Raw genomic sequence first — 16,353 nt, 5'->3', positions numbered from 1 at the left:
CTGCACTTCCCAGCACTGACACCGGTGAATCCACATAGCACCAGTGCGTAACTGCAGACATGTCATTATAGACTGGATAAACCCCCACCACCACTATTTTTGTTTTTTCTTCTGGCTTTTTTTTTTTTTTTCTTGGCCCCATCAAAAACTACTGTCTATCCACTGACTAAAAACACTTTAAGGGTAAGTGCACACGAGGTTTTTTCAGTGAAAATTAACAAGTCTGCAGTCGCTCGGTCACTGCAGACTTTAAGACCCTGGTGAATCCACTGAGGCTTTTTGCGGCAAAAGACACTTCAGAAAAACATCATCCTCTCTGATGTCCTTTGTCAACTGTTTTTTGTTTTGTTTTTTGTCTTAATCTGTGTATTAATAGTGAATCGCTTCCAAGTCGCAAGTATAATGAACCAACAATTTTTTTTTTTTGTTTCTTTTATTTAAAGTGAACCTTTCAGGTCCTCAGTGCACCCAGAACCATAAACCGTTCTGGGTATATATTGCTAATCTCTGCCTAACTGTCCCTGTATACACTAGCATAGATAAAGAGATCTTTAGAAAAGTATTTCTAAAGATCCTTTATGAGATGCTAATGTGGGCTGCTACTAGATGCAGGATCGTTAGTGCCGTGGCTAGTCGGCCCACTTCCTATGTTATCACGCTCCTGTGGGTGTGATAATCTGCTTTACAATGTCATGTCCCAGTGTCATGGGAATGCCGTACAAAGCCATAGCTCTGTACCCAGTGGCGTAGCAACTGCTTTTGCCGCCCGGGGCGGCCCCATTGGCCGTCGATGAGGGTACTTTCACACTTGCTTTAGTCGCAATCCGCCGCTTTGGAAAACAGCGTAATCTGTCAACTGCTTGTGCTGTTTTCCATAGACTTGTATGGACGACGGATTGAGACTAATGTGTCTGCGTTGCATACACCGCGTGACAGATCAGTCGTGGAACGGCTGACCGGGCGGCAGGAACGCAGCATGTAGCGTTTTTTGAGCGGCGGAATCCTTTTCTTCATCGTTCCTTATGGGAGACCCAGACCATGGGTGTATAGCTTCTGCCTCCGGAGGACACACAAAGTACTACACTAAAAAGTGTAGCTCCTCCCTCCTAGCATATACACCCCCTGGATAACCAAATATAGCCAGTTCAATGCTTTGTGTTCAGGAGGCACACATCCACAGCCGGCACTTGTAAGGAACTCGCGTACCTAGGGATGCAATTCGAGACTCTGCCGGCACTTGTCAAGCTGCCCTTAGTCAAACAGCAGTCCCTCCATCTGGCGGTGCGCTCTCTGTTGAGACCCCGCCGTCATTCCATCAGGCACCTCATGCAGTTGCTGGGTCAGATGGTGGCGTCAATGGAAGCGGTTCCCTTTGCCCAGTTCCATCTGCGTCCTCTGCAGCTGGACATTCTCCGCTGTTGGGATAAGCGGACTTCTTCCTTGCACAGGTTGGTGGCTCTGTTGCCACAGACCAGGAGCTCTCTTCAGTGGTGGCTTCGGCCCCTCTCTCTGTCTCAGGGACGCTCCTTCCTGGCCCCGTCCTGGGTGATCCTCACCACGGATGCCAGTCTATCCGGCTGGGGAGCAGTATTTCTCCACCACCGTGCACAGGGCACTTGGACTCCGTCCGAGTCAGCCCTCTCGATCAATGTGCTGGAAATCAGAGCTGTGCTTCTAGCTCTCCTAGCCTTTCACCACCTGTTGGTGGGCAAGCACATTCGAGTCCAGTCAGACAACGCGACAGCAGTTGCCTACATCAATCACCAGGGCGGGACTGGCAGCCGCCTGGCAATGTTGGAGGTTCAACGCATCCTTCAGTGGACGGAGGACTCAAAGTCCACCATATCCGCAGTCCACATCCCAGGCGTAGAAAACTGAGAGGCAGATTATCTCAGCCGTCAAACCGTGGACAACGGCGAGTGGGCTCTGCATCCGGCAGTGTTCCGGTCGATCTGCCGCAAGTGGGGAACTCCGGAAGTGGATCTAATGGCATCCCGGCACAACAACAAGGTCCCGGTTTACGTGGCTCGTTCCCACGATCCTCAGGCCTTTGCAGCGGATGCGCTGGTTCAGGATTGGTCCCAGTTCCATCTGTCTTACGTGTTTCCCTCTCTAGTTCTCTTGCCCAGAGTCCTGCGCAAGATCAGAATGGAGGGCCGTCGGGTCATACTCATTGCTCCAGACTGGCCCAGGCGAGCTTGGTACCCAGACCTGCTCCGTCTGTCCGTAGAGGTGCCGTGGCATCTCCCGGACCGTCCAGACCTTCTCTCAAAAGGTCCGTTTTTCCGCCAGAATTCTGCAGCTCTCAGATTGACGGCGTGGCTCTTGAGTCCTGGATCCTGACGGCTTCCGGCATTCCTCCCGAAGTCATCTCCACTATGACTCAGGCTCGGAAGTCTTCCTCAGCCAAAATTTACCACAGGACTTAGAGAATTTTCCTGTCCTGGTGTCGTTCTTCCGGCCACGCCCCTTGGCCTTTTTCCCTGCCGACCCTTCTGTCCTTCCTGCAGTCTGGTCTGCAGCTAGGACTATCCCTCAATTCCCTCAAGGGACAGGTCTCGGCTCTGTCAGTGTTGTTCCAGCGGCGTATCGCCCGGCTGGCTCAGGTGCGCACCTTCATGCAGGGCGCATCTCACATCATTCTGCCTTACCGGCGGCCTCTGGATCCCTGGGACCTTAATCTGGTCCTCACGGCCTTGCAGAAACCCCCTTTTGAGCCACTTAGGGAGGTTTCTTTGTCTCGTCTTTCACAGAAAGTGGTCTTTCTAGTGGCCATAACTTCCCTCAGGAGAGTCTCTGATTTGGCTGCGCTCTCCTCGGAGTCACCTTTTTTGGTTTTTCACCAAGACAAGGTGGTTCTTTGTCCGTCTCCGGACTTTCTTCCTAAGGTGGTATCTCCTTTCCACCTTAACCAGGATATTTCCCTGCCTTCCTTTTTGTCCGGCTCCTGTTCATCGCTTTGAAAAAGCGTTGCATACTCTGGATCTGGTGCGGGCGCTCCGGATCTATGTGTCACGTACCGCTGTTCTTAGGCGGTGCACCTCTCTCTTTGTGCTGACCACTGGTCAGCGTAAGGGCCTCTCGGCTTCTAAGCCGACCCTAGCTCGCTGGATTAGATCGGCCATTTCCGATGCCTACCAGTGTACTCAAGTGCCTCCCCCGCTGGGGATCAAGGCACACTCGACCAGAGCTGTCGGTGCCTCTTGGGCTTTCAGGCACCGGGCTACAGCTCAGCAGGTCTGTCAGGCTGCCACTTGGTCCAGTCTGCATACCTTTTCGAAGCACTACCAAGTGCATGCTCATGCTTCGGCAGCTGCGAGCTTGGGCAGGCGCATCCTTCAGGCGGCTGTCGCCCATTTGTGAAGTTAGGTTTCGCCTACTTCTCAGTTTTCTGTTTATTCCCACCCATGGACTGCTTTGGAATGTCCCATGGTCTGGGTCTCCCATAAGGAACGATGAAGAAAAAGAGAATTTTGTTTACTTACCGTAAATTCTTTTTCTTATAGTTTTTTTTTTCTTCCACTGCACATGCTCACCTCTTATGTTTAATAATTGAAATCAATGTTTCTCTCGGCGGCCGAACGATCAGCTAATTGCCCGGCGGCCGGCTTTTGGGAGCGATCGGCTGATCAGCCGGCTTTTGGGAGCGATCGGCTGATCGGCCGGCCTTTGGGAGCGATCAGCTGATCGGCTGGCTTTTGGGAGCGATTGGCTGATCGGCCAGCTTTTGGGAGCGATCGGCTGATCGTTCACAATAGCTTGCCGCCGGTAAAACAGTAAAAAAAAAAACAAACAAAAAACCCCCCAAAACGGATCGTTGTTTTGCAGCATTTTTGCAGTCAGTCGGTCTCTTTCTCTCTCTGTCGGTCCGTCTCTCCCTCTCACCCCCTCTCTCATACTCGCCCATCCCCGGCGCGGCGCTGCACGGCTGTCGCAAAGCTCTGGCGACTTTTCCTCTTTTGAAAATGCCGGCTGCTCGTTATTCCATCTCGTATTCCCTGCCTCCCCCGCCCACCGGCACCTATGAATGGTTGCAGTCAGACACGCCCCCACGCTGAGTGACAGCTGTCTCACTGCCACCAATCACAGCCGCCAGTGGGCGGGTCTATATCATGCAGTACAATAAATAAAAAAAAAAACAAAACAAAAAAAAAAACGGCATGCGGTCTCCCCAATTTTGATACCAGCCAAGATAAAGCCACACGGCTGAAGGCTGGTACACTCAGGTTGGGGAGCACCACGTTATTTTTAGGCTGGGAGGCTCCCCATAACAACCAGCAGCTGCCCGGAATTGCCGCATCCATTAGATGCGACAGTTTCGGGACTCTACCCGGCTCATCTCGAATTGCCGTGGTGTGGTGGCAATCGGGGTAATAAGGAGTTAATGGCAGCCCATAGCTGCCACTAAGTCCTAGGTTAATCATGGCAGGCGTCTGAGACACCCCCATGATTAATCTGTAGTGAAAGTAAATAAGCACAAACCAAAAATCCTTTATTTGAAATAAAAGACAAAAAAAAGACCCTCTTTCACCACTTTATTAACCCCCAAATACCACTCAAGGTCTGACGTAATCCACACGAGGTCATCTCTGCTACATCGGAAGCTGACGAGCAGCAGTAGAACACCGCCGCTTACTGTGAGCTCCACGCAGAAACTGAAGTGAATCGCGCTGTCAGCGGGGACGTCACTGAGGTTGTGCCAGTGTGTGCGGTGATGATGGAGGCGGTAGTGCCTGTGTGTGTGTGGTGATGATGGGGGCAGTAGTGTCGGGGTTTGTGCAGTGATAAGGGCGGCATTTTTTTACGCCCAAAATGCAAGCCCCTCCCCCCCCCCCTTGCTACGTTACTGTCTGTACCCGCTAGTCGCACCCTAGGGTATGCACCCTGGCCTCAAAGACAACTCACTGTTTCACTTCTGGTCATGCACAATACTACTCTCCTAAGCCGGGTGTATGTGTCCCAGTTTTTGAGTAGTGTGCATGACCGTAAGTGTAGACAACTTCCAATCATGGGCACGGAGTGTCTTTGAAGCCAGGTGTATGCACTCTGGCTTCAAAGGATCTCAATGCTATCTGGTACAAAGCCACGCACATACGCTGCTTTGTATTGCATTGCCATGACCCTGGGCATTGTAAAGCAGGTTATCACACCCACAGGGGTATGATAACCTAGAAAAGCAGGCCGACTAGTCGGGACGAACGCTCTTCCGACTAGTCACTGCCTTCATTAGCATCTCATAAACTATCTTTAGAAATACTTTTTCTATACATCTGTTTATGTATGGTAGTACATGCTGGGTCGGTTAGGCAGGGATTCTAGTTATGCACCCAGAACTGCTCCTGGAAGGCTCCAGGCAGATTCCACTTGAAAAAGATGTCTTGTACGCATACTCCAAAGTAAGAAATTGTGATGTTATGGCCGCCCGATAGTCATTGGGATATCTATTTTAGTTCTAACTTGACTGACTGGTGATTTCCTTTTGAGTTGGCAACATGTTATTTTGTATTTGTATAATTGTGTATATACTGTAAAATACCTTCACAATTTAATAATGAAATAGTGAAAAAAAAATCTTAGAGGACTGTCTAATTGAACATTGGTGAAATCTTGCTACAATATGCCTCTAAAAGGTCTTACATATGTGATGCTCACCGAGCACTAGAATAGACTGTCAGCAGCTGACGAGCCAAAGTGGTGGGCTGATTTTCCTAATGCCGCATCATTGTAGTGATCAGTGAGTTACATTGTCGACCTAAACATACACTTCTGAATTTTCTAAAAGAGTTTTGCTATACACTTCCTCTTTTATAGACCTTTCATTACATGTATGATTCTTATTTTTTTCTATTTTTTTGCAGGCTCTGATTTCACAAATACTTTCCGGGTCCTCAGCAAGTTTTCAGGAAGTGCTGTTGATGTAGATGGATTCTTGAGTAACATAACTGAACAGTGTGCTAGTATGGAAGAACTGAAAGTGGCTTTTAAACCAAAAATGGATCCAAGGTATAGTATATATCAATATGTGCAGGATTACTAAATTATTATATACATGTTATGTAGTACTTTTTTTTTTTTTTTTTTTTGTTCAACCTTTTCCCAACATTACATAATGCTACATCACATGACGAGTAAGTGTTCAGAATAGGCTCAAGAGCTGAGCACAACCAGACCAGAGAGATGCTGGCTGTGTTTCAAAGCCAGCATCTTCCTATAACCTCAGTGATCAGAGCTTGCTCCGATCTGTGCTGTTTGACAGTGGTATTTAAATAAAGCTTTCATTGGTGCGCACGTGCGCTGGCTCCAATTGGCCACCCATGAGAATCACTGGGTGCTGATGGATAGATTAACACCTGGAGACCCCCACGGCTGCCATCTTAATCCTACGAAGTGACTTCTGTAACGGTTCAATTTATCAAAATATAAAATTACTACATATGATAAATGTCATGAAGAAAAATACCAGAATTGCATTTTTTTTTTTTTTGTCACCACACCTCCCTAAGAACATATGCACCACAAATTGATATCAATAAATGTTAGCGTGCCACAAAAATGGCTGGTAAAGAACAAGCCCTTACACAATTCCATTGATGGGAGGGGGCTCAATATTTCAGAAAACTCAAAATCATGACTGTTTATTTAAACAAAAAAGTTTTTTTTTCACTCCTGTAAAAAAAAAAAAATAAAATAAAAAAAAAATGTATGCAACCTGCAAAACATCGCATGTTAAAATGAATAGTGTCTTTTTTTTTTTTTTAAATTATATAAAAAAGTTATAACTCTAGAAAGAAAGGGAGGAAAAACCAAATGTATACTGCCATAAATACTGACATGAAGCGATAAGATACAGTACAGTTCAAAAGTTTAGGGTCACTTAGATATTTTATTACTATTGAAAGAAAAGCACATTTTTTTTTTTCAATGAGGCTAACATTAAATTAAACAGAAATACACTCTATACATTGTTAATGTGGTAAATGACTATTCTAGCGTCAAACGTCTGGTTTTTTTTAATGCGATATCTACATAGGTGTATAGAGGTCAATTTCCAACAACCACCACTCCAGTGTTCTAATGGTACATTGTGTTTAACTGTGTTAGAATGTTAGAAGGCTAATGGATGTTTAGAAATCCCTTGAAAACCCTTGTGCAAGTATGTTAGCACAACTGAAAACAGTTTTGCTGATTAGAGAAGCTATAAAACTGACCTTCTTTTGACCTAGTTGAGAATCTGGAGCATTACATTTGTTGGTTCCAGTAACTCTCAAAATGGCCAGAAAAAGAGAACTTTCATGTGAAACTCGACAGTCTATTCTTGTTCTTAAAAATTAAGGCTATTTCATGAGAGAAATTGCCAAGGATCTGAAGATTTCCTACAATGGTGTGTGTACTACTCTCTTCAGAGGAGAGCACAAACAGGCTCTAACCAGACAAGAAAGAGAAGGGGAGGCCCCACTGCACAACTGAGCAACAAGACAAGTACATTAGAGGCTCTAGTTTGAGAAATCAGTGCCTCACAGGTTATTATTTCAAGTAAAAATCATTATTTCTAACCTAGTCAGTCTGGACTATATTTTCTATTCATTATGCAACTCTTGATAAATAAAAGTGTGATTTTTTTAATGGACAAGACAAAATTGTCTGGGTGAACCTAAACTTTTGAACTGGTGTGTGTGTGTGTGTGTGTGTGTATGACAGTATTTAGTCTGGATTACCTTAAACATTTTGCTGGTATTACCATGCAAAACCTGTACACAAGAGCAATAAGGCCAGGTAAAGAGCTTATTTTCGGTGCTGTCATTTATGAGCAATGGAAAGTACAAACTGACCAATCATGGTCAAAGTGCAAGAGCACCAGTGATTTTTCACATGGATCAATGGTCAAAGTGGAAAAAGCTTAGCTTGCAATCTTTCTGTTTTACAAGCGAGGACCGCGCATGTGATGACAATATGCTGCTGCGATGCACGTTGATGGGACTGGTACTATTATTTTGACAGTCTTCTGAACCTTGCCTAATGCTATTAACTAGAGAAAGATGGTTAATCTTGGGTATTTGGGATTTATTTTTTTAATTGATCGTGTTATTTGCTCTCAATAATACACATTCACAGATGGATGTATACGGTACATGGTGTACTGTAAAGCAGGATTTCCATGGGTCTGGAGCGCGGGGGGTGGGTGCACAAAATTATAATGGATTTGATGCACATAAAGCTGTGTGCTCTTTTGCATGTATGTATTTTTCAGGCAACTTACTATGATGCTGATGTTGGCTCAGAGCAATCCTCAGTTGTTTGCATTGATTGGATCTAAAGCCAACATAAGTCAAGAGCTGGAACGTATAGAAAAACATCAAAAGCTTGAGGAGACTAGTAGCGAGGACCTAATGAATGAGAACAAGAAGCACTGGGAAGAGTGGCTTCAAAAATACTGGTACGTAACCCTGCCCATAATCTTTGCCCCGTTTATAGTCTTAGTCAGATACTAAATATTTAAAAAGCTACAAGTCGGCAGTCACTTTATGTCCCTCTGTGACTTCAGACTTGTGAATTTTCACAATGCGTGCACTTTCAGGCTATGTGGATCCTTCAGTGGCAGGTACATGATCGTAAGTATGTGATTACCATACATGCAGTCACGTGCTGATTTTAGGCTTTATCCGGCCTGGTTCAATGCAAGTTTGAGCAAGGCCAGTAATGGTCTAGTCTGTAATATGCAAATGCCATACTGGCAAGCACTAGGGAATCCTCAGTGTGTAGTGAACGTGATGTGAGAATTCACAAGTCTGCAGACAGACTAAGGGGTACTGCTCACATAGCGAGATCGCTGCTGAGTCACAGTTTTTGTGACGTATCAATGACGTCATCGGCGATCTCGCTGTGTGTGATACTAAGCAGCGACCTGGCCCCAGCCGTGAAATCGCTGATTGTTACACACTGTTCTGGTTCATTTTTTGCTCATTGGTCTCCCGCTGTTCAACACGCATCGGTGTGTTTGACGGCGGGAGACCAACGAGCACCGACTCTGTGTAAGCAGCGTACGCTGGTAACCAGGGTAAATATCGGGTAACCAAGCAAAGCGCTTTGCTTGGTTACCCGATATTTACCCTGGTTATCAGCGTACACCGCTTAGCGCTGGCTCCCTGCACACGTAGCCAGGCTAAATATCGGGTAACTAAGCAAAGCGCTTTGCTTAGTAACCCGATGTGTACCCTGGCTACGTGTGCAGGGAGCCAGCGCTAAGCGGTGTACGCTGATAACCAGGGTAAATATCGGGTAACCAAGCAAAGCGCTTTGCTTAGTTACCCGTTATTTACCCTGGTTACCAAGCACAGGGTCGCTGGTGAGAGCTGCCTGATTGACAGCTCACCAGCGACCATGTAGCGACGCACCAGCGATCCTGACCTGGTCGTATCGTGGTCGGAATCACTGGTACGTCGTTTTGTGAGACTGTACCCTAAGACCAGTTAACTCCTTTAATTGCATGCTTATGTATTACCCATTACATAAGTAGTAGCTATAGATACGCGCAAAATGGTAAAGATCTGCTCCTTAGTTTGCAAGGTGAAATGTCTGTGTATATGAAATATGTTAGAGGGTTTTGTTCTTTATAACTGGAGTATAGAGCTGTTCTGGTAAACCCTATAGGTGGTGACATGACTATTCTCAGTCAGACCTCCCTAATCTAATATATTTGGCCCATTCTGATAATAGGTTATTGGTCATTAAAAGGTTGTACAGCCTTAGGCTATGTGCCTTCGTTGCGTTGTGTCCCTGCAGAAATATTTGCAGCAATTTTGAACAGCACATGTGCGCTTCAAATCCCTGCAGAAACACTGCAGTGAAAAAGCCGATTTCATGTGCTCTGGATGCAGCCTCTCCCATAGACAGAGTGGGGGCTGCATCCAAACCGCACGGAATAAGTGACATTTTGCTTTTTAGAACGCAGCGATTTGGCAGCATGCAAATCGCTGCGTTCTAAAACGCAACATGCGCATGGATTATGCACAATTTTCTTAGATTGTGCTGGGGATGCAGGGCGCATGCATTTACGCTGCAGTGCAATATGCAGCGTAACTGCATGCAATACGCACACGTGCGCACATAGCCTAAGGGCGCAAGTCTGCAGTTGCAGTATGTGACTTCAGACTTCTGAATCCTCCCTGTGGGCAGTGTGCACCCTCGTCAGTATTCTCCAGTCGTATGCTACAATAGTGAGCAGGCGGTCATATGACTGCAAGAATGTGATTTGCATACTTCCAACTAGGCAAGTCTGACCCCACTTAATTCCCTTCTACTGGGTGGGACAGGGCACATCTAGTTGGCACGTGACCGCATGTATGCAAATCGCCTAACTTCTCCCGACACTGGAGAATCTTAGTGACTGCAGACTTGCACCCCAAGACTGGACAACCCCTTAAAGTAAATTAAACCGTTTTACATTCTCTGTGTGTACCTGTGTTGTGAAGAATAAATAAAGGCCTTTTTTCCTCACTTTAGTGCTCGCTTGGAAAAAGATCAAGAAAATGCTGGTGTTGGTGAAGCTTTTTTTGCACAGAGGGAGAAAATCATGAATTCGAACAACCCAATTCACATTCTGAGAAATTATATTGCTCAAAATGCCATAGATGCTGCTGAGAAGGGGGATTTTACAGAGGTAATATTGGCTTTCTATGTGCAAATCATTTTACTTGTGTAGCTAGGATAATTTTTTTTTTTTTATTTATTTAACATACCGTATTTTGTGGTTTATAAGATGCACCCCAAATTTAGAGAGAAATAAAGGACTTTATTGAGGTAAATGGTGAGCTGCACAATCATAAGAAGAACACCAATGTCAGAAATTCCCAGTAGGTAAATAAACAATCACTTGAGAATTGCTCACCAATTACCTCAATAAAGTCCTTTTCTTCGGCGCTCCATTGGGAGACCCAGACGATTGGGTGTATAGCACTGCCTCCGGAGGCCACACAAAGCAATTACACTAAAAAGTGTAAGGCCCCTCCCCTTCTGGCTATACACCCCCAGTGGGATCACTGGCTCACCAGTTTTCTGCTTTGTGCGAAGGAGGTCAGACATCCACGCATAGCTCCACTGTTTAGTCAGCAGTAGCTGCTGACTATGTCGGATGGAAGAAAAGAGGGCCCATATGGGGCCCCCAGCATGCTCCCTTCCTACCCCACTTGTGGTTTGTAAGGTTGAGGTACCCATTGCGGGTACAGAGGCTGGAGCCCACATGCTGTTTTCCTTCCCCATCCCCCTGAGGGGCTCTGAGGAAGTGGGATCTTACCGGCCCCCAAGCCCTGAGGCCGGGCTCCATCCACAGACCCAGTGAACCTGCTGGATACGGAGCTGGGTACCGTTCAGGGACAAGGCCCTGCAACTTTCAGGTACTCTGTGTCCCCGTACAGACAGGCACGCACACGCCAGACTTGCTGGGTGTGTTAGTGCGCCGGGGACAGTAGCGCTGCACGCTGGGGTTTGAGTCACAGCAGCTTAGCTGTGTGACTTCATGTGCTGGGAACTACCGCGCCGGCCACTCTCGGAGCGGCGGCGCGGCTGGGACTTGTAGTGCGCCGGGGACTTAGCGCCGACCGCGCTTTTACGGCGGCGGCGCTTATAAATTTAGTCCCCGGCTTTTGCGGCCTAGCTCCGCTTCGTTCCCGCCCCCTCCCTGTCACTCAGGGAATGGGACAGACGCTGTGCAATCGTCAGCGCCGAGGGCTGGAGCCTTATTTACATGCTCCAGCCCTCTCACTAGGCACAGTGGGACGCAGGTTTCCCGCTTTTGGTCTGAGCACGCCCAGGGCCCGCCCCCCCCTCCACAGGACGCCGGCAGCCATTCCTGCATGCAGTCTGGCTGGAGGACGGACACAGGCTCTGGGAGACCCAGACTAGGGATTTCTGGCGACCACACACCCGCGTTTAGCGGGCGGTAAGCAGCACATAAGTGCTGGCCCCACTAGTGCCACAGTGTTGTATTGGTGTACTTTTTCCTGTACCAGATATATATATATATATACTGCACTGTACGGTCGCTTCTTGGCTGTATACCCCTATATTGCTCTGAGGAGACAGCAACATGTCATCCACAAAACGCAAGGGTGCCAAGGCACGGGCGGTATACACTGCTTGTACAGCATGTGGGGCTAATCTACCAGCAGGCTCCAACGACTCTCATTGTATGCAATGTTCAGTCCCAGTGGCACTTCGGCAGCCAGAGTCTATGGTGGTGGTAGCCCAGGCAGAGACGCCTGTGAACCCTGCCCCGGTGACGGGGACAGAATTTGCAGTCTTTGCTGACAAAATGTCTGTGACTATGACAAAAATCCTGGAGACCTTGCAGTCCAGGCCAGTTGCTCAGACCATGGACACTGCTGTGTCTATGTTCCCCGGTCCCCCTCAGTTGGAACTAATCCGTACTTCAAGGGGGTCCCAGGCATCACAGGCTGAGGGCTCTGACTCTGATGACAGTCCCAGGCCGCCTAAGCGAACTCGCTGGGAGAGACCCTCCACGTCATCACGCGGGTCAGGGTCTCAGCGAGAAGGGTCTCTATATGATGAGACAGAGGTGGGTGATCAGGAGTCTGGTCCTGACACCGCACTCAATTTGGATACGCCAGATGGTGACGCCATGGTAAATGACCTTATAGCGGCCATCAATAGGCTGTTGGATATTTCTCCCCCAGCCCCTTCAGCAGAGGAAGCAGCTGCCCAGCAGGAGAAATTCCATTTTCTGTATCCCAAGCGTAAATTGAGTACTTTTCTGGACCACTCTGACTTCAGAGAATCAATCCAGAAACACCATGCTTATCCGGACAAGCGTTTTTCCAAACGTCTGAAGGATACACGTTATCCCTTTCCCCCTGACGTGGTCAAGCGCTGGACCCAGTGTCCAAAAGTGGACCCTCCAATATCCAGGCTTGCAGCTAGATCCATAGTTGCAGTGGAGGATGGGGCTTCACTTAAAGATGCCAATGACAGACAGATGGACCTTTGGTTGAAATCTGTCTATGAAGCTATTGGCGCGTCGTTTGCTCCAGCATTCGCGGCCGTGTGGGCGCTCCAAGCTATTTCAGCTGGTCTGGCACAGGTGGACTCTTTCTTAAGTCCAGCAGTGCCGCAAGTGGCGTCCTTAACTACGCAAATGACTGCGTTTGCGACCTACGCTATCAATGCGGTACTAGACTCTACGAGCCGTACCTCAATGGCATCCGCCAACTCTGTAGTTTTGCGCAGAGCCTTGTGGTTAAAAGAATGGAAAGCAGATTCTGCTTCTAAAAAATGTTTAACCAGCTTGCCATTATCTGGAGACAGACTGTTTGGTGAGCAATTGGCGGAAATTATTAAACAGTCCAAAGGTAAGGACTCTTCCTTACCCCAGCCCAGATCAAACAAACCTCAACAGAGGAAGTGGCAGTCAAAGTTTCGGTCCTTTCGAGGCTCGGGCAAGCCCCAATTCTCCTCGTCCAAAGGGACTCAGAAAGAGCAAAGGAGCTCTGATTCCTGGCGGACTCACTCACGCCCCAAGAAAGCAACCGGAGGTACCGCTTCCAAGGCGGCTGCCTCATGACTTTCGGCCGCCTCCCTCCGCATCTTCGGTCGGTGGCAGGCTCTCCCGCTTTTGCGACATTTGGCTGCCACAGGTCAAAGACCGGTGGGTAACAGACATTTTGTCTCACGGGTACAGGATAGAGTTCAGTTCTCGGCCTCCGCCTCGGTTCTTCAGAACTTCCCCACATCCCGACCGAGCAGATGCCCTTCTGCAGGCGGTGCATTCTCTAAGAGCAGAAGGAGTGGTGGTCCCTGTTCCTCTTCGGGAACGAGGACAAGGTTTTTACTCCAATCTCTTTGTGGTGCCAAAAAAGGACGGCTCCTTCCGTCCTGTTCTGGACCTAAAACTGCTCAACAAGCATGTGAACGCCAGGCGGTTCCGGATGGAATCCCTCCGCTCAGTCATTGCCTCAATGTCTCAAGGAGATTTCCTAGCATCAATAGACATCAAAGATGCTTATCTCCACGTGCCGATTGCTACAGAGCACCAACGCTTTCTACGCTTCGTGATAAGAGACGACCATCTTCAGTTCGTAGCTCTGCCATTTGGTCTGGCGACAGCCCCACGGGTGTTCACCAAGGTCATGGCGGCAGTGGTAGCAGTCTTGCACTCTCAGGGACACTCTGTGATCCCTTACTTGGACGATCTACTTGTCAAGGCACCCTCTCAGGAGGCATGCCAACTCAGCCTGGATGTTGCACTGGAGACTCTCCAGACGTTCGGGTGGATCATCAACTTCTCAAAGTCAACTCTGTTACCGACCCAATCACTGACGTATCTTGACATGGAGTTTCATACTCTCTCAGCGATAGTGAAGCTTCCGCTGGACAAGCAGCGGTCACTACAGACTGGGGTGCAGGCTCTCCTTCAAAGTCAGTCGCACTCCTTAAGACGCCTCATGCACTTCCTCGGGAAGATGGTGGCGGCAATGGAGGCGGTTCCGTTTGCGCAGTTTCATCTGCGCCCTCTTCAATGGGACATTCTCCGCCAATGGGACGGGAAGTCAACATCCCTGGACAGGAAAGTCTCCCTTTCCCAGACGGCCAAGGACTCTCTGCAGTGGTGGCTTCTTCCCACCTCATTATCACAGGGAAGATCCTTCCTACCACCGTCCTGGGCGGTGGTCACGACAGACGCGAGTCTGTCAGGGTGGGGAGCAGTTTTTCTCCACCACAGGGCTCAGGGTACGTGGACCCAGCAGGAGTCCACCCTTCAGATCAATGTTCTGGAAATCAGAGCAGTGTATCTTGCCCTACTAGCCTTCTAGCAGTGGCTGGAAGGAAGGCAGATCCGAATTCAGTCGGACAACTCCACAGCGGTGGCATACATCAACCACCAAGGGGGGACACGCAGTCGGCAAGCCTTCCAGGAAGTCCGGCGGATTCTGATGTGGGTGGAAGCCACGGCCTCCACCATATCCGCAGTTCACATCCCCGGCGTAGAAAACTGGGAAGCAGACTTCCTCAGTCGCCAGGGCATGGACGCAGGGGAATGGTCCCTTCACCCGGACGTGTTTCAGGAAATCTGTCGCCGCTGGGGAAGGCCGGACGTCGACCTAATGGCGTCCCGGCACAACAACAAGGTCCCAACCTTCATGGCACGGTCTCGCGATCACAGAGCTCTGGCGGCAGACGCCTTAGTGCAAGATTGGTCGCAGTTCCGGCTCCCTTATGTGTTTCCACCTCTTGCACTCTTGCCCAGAGTGCTACGCAAGATCAGATCCGACTGCAGCCGCGTCATACTCGTCGCCCCAGACTGGCCAAGGAGGGCGTGGTATCCGGATCTGTGGCATCTCACGGTCGGCCAACCGTGGGCACTACCAGACCGACCAGACTTGCTGTCCCAAGGGCCGTTTTTCCATTGGAATTCTGCGGCCCTGAACCTGACTGTGTGGCCATTGAGTCCTGGATCCTAGCGTCTTCAGGATTATCCCAAGGGGTCGTTGCCACCATGAGACAGGCTAGGAAGCCCACGTCCGCTAAGATCTACCACAGAACGTGGAGGATATTCTTATCCTGGTGCTCTGCTCAGGGAGTGTCTCCCTGGCCATTTGCATTGCCTACATTTCTTTCTTTCCTGCAATCTGGGTTAGAAAAAGGTTTGTCGCTCGGCTCCCTTAAAGGGCAAGTCTCGGCGCTATCCGTCTTTTTTCAGAAGCGTCTAGCACGACTTTCTAAGGTACGCACGTTCCTGCAGGGGGTTTGTCATATCGTACCCCCGTACAAGCGGCCGTTAGATCCATGGGATCTGAACAGGGTACTAGTTGCCCTCCAGAAGCCGCCCTTCGAGCCTCTGAGGGAGGTTTCTCTTTCTAGACTATCACAGAAAGTGGCTTTTCTGGTAGCGATCACATCTCTTCGGAGAGTGTCTGAGCTAGCAGCGCTGTCATCCAAGGCTCCCTTCCTGGTCTTCCACCAGGACAAGGTAGTGCTGCGACCCATTCAGGAGTTTCTCCCGAAGGTGGTATCCTCTTTTCATCTTAATCAGGATATCTCTTTGCCTTCTTTTTGTCCTCATGCAGTTCATCGGTATGAGAAGGACTTACATTTGTTAGATCTGGTGAGAGCACTCAGAATCTACATTTCCCGCACGGCGCCCCTGCGCCGTTCGGATGCACTCTTTGTCCTTGTCGCTGGTAAGCGCAAAGGGTCGCAGGCTTCTAAGGCCACCCTGGCTCGATGGATCAAAGAACCAATTCTTGAAGCCTACCGTTCTGCTGGGCTTCCGTTTCCATCAGGGCTGAAGGCCCATTCTACCAGAGCCGTGGGTGCGTCCTGGGCATTACGACACCAGGCTAC

The 16,353-nt window shown here is 48.8% G+C and overlaps 1 protein-coding gene across 1 annotated transcript in view; it reads left to right on the top strand.

Moving 5' to 3' along the window:
* Positions 1-16,353, top strand: part of SELENOO (selenoprotein O) — a 59,456-nt gene that overhangs the window by 13,423 nt on the left and 29,680 nt on the right. Inside the window, exons 6-8 of the mRNA XM_075345094.1 lie at positions 5,859-6,003; positions 8,249-8,434; positions 10,501-10,657. Of these exons, the coding sequence (XP_075201209.1) occupies positions 5,859-6,003; positions 8,249-8,434; positions 10,501-10,657 (488 nt within the window). The remainder of the gene's footprint in view (positions 1-5,858; positions 6,004-8,248; positions 8,435-10,500; positions 10,658-16,353) is intronic.

Source organism: Anomaloglossus baeobatrachus, chromosome 4 (genome assembly GCF_048569485.1).
Source record: "Anomaloglossus baeobatrachus isolate aAnoBae1 chromosome 4, aAnoBae1.hap1, whole genome shotgun sequence".
In the NCBI taxonomy this organism is placed as follows: domain Eukaryota; kingdom Metazoa; phylum Chordata; class Amphibia; order Anura; family Aromobatidae; genus Anomaloglossus; species Anomaloglossus baeobatrachus.
Note: the sequence above shows the minus strand (reverse complement) of the source record. Positions and strands in the feature narration are given on the sequence as shown.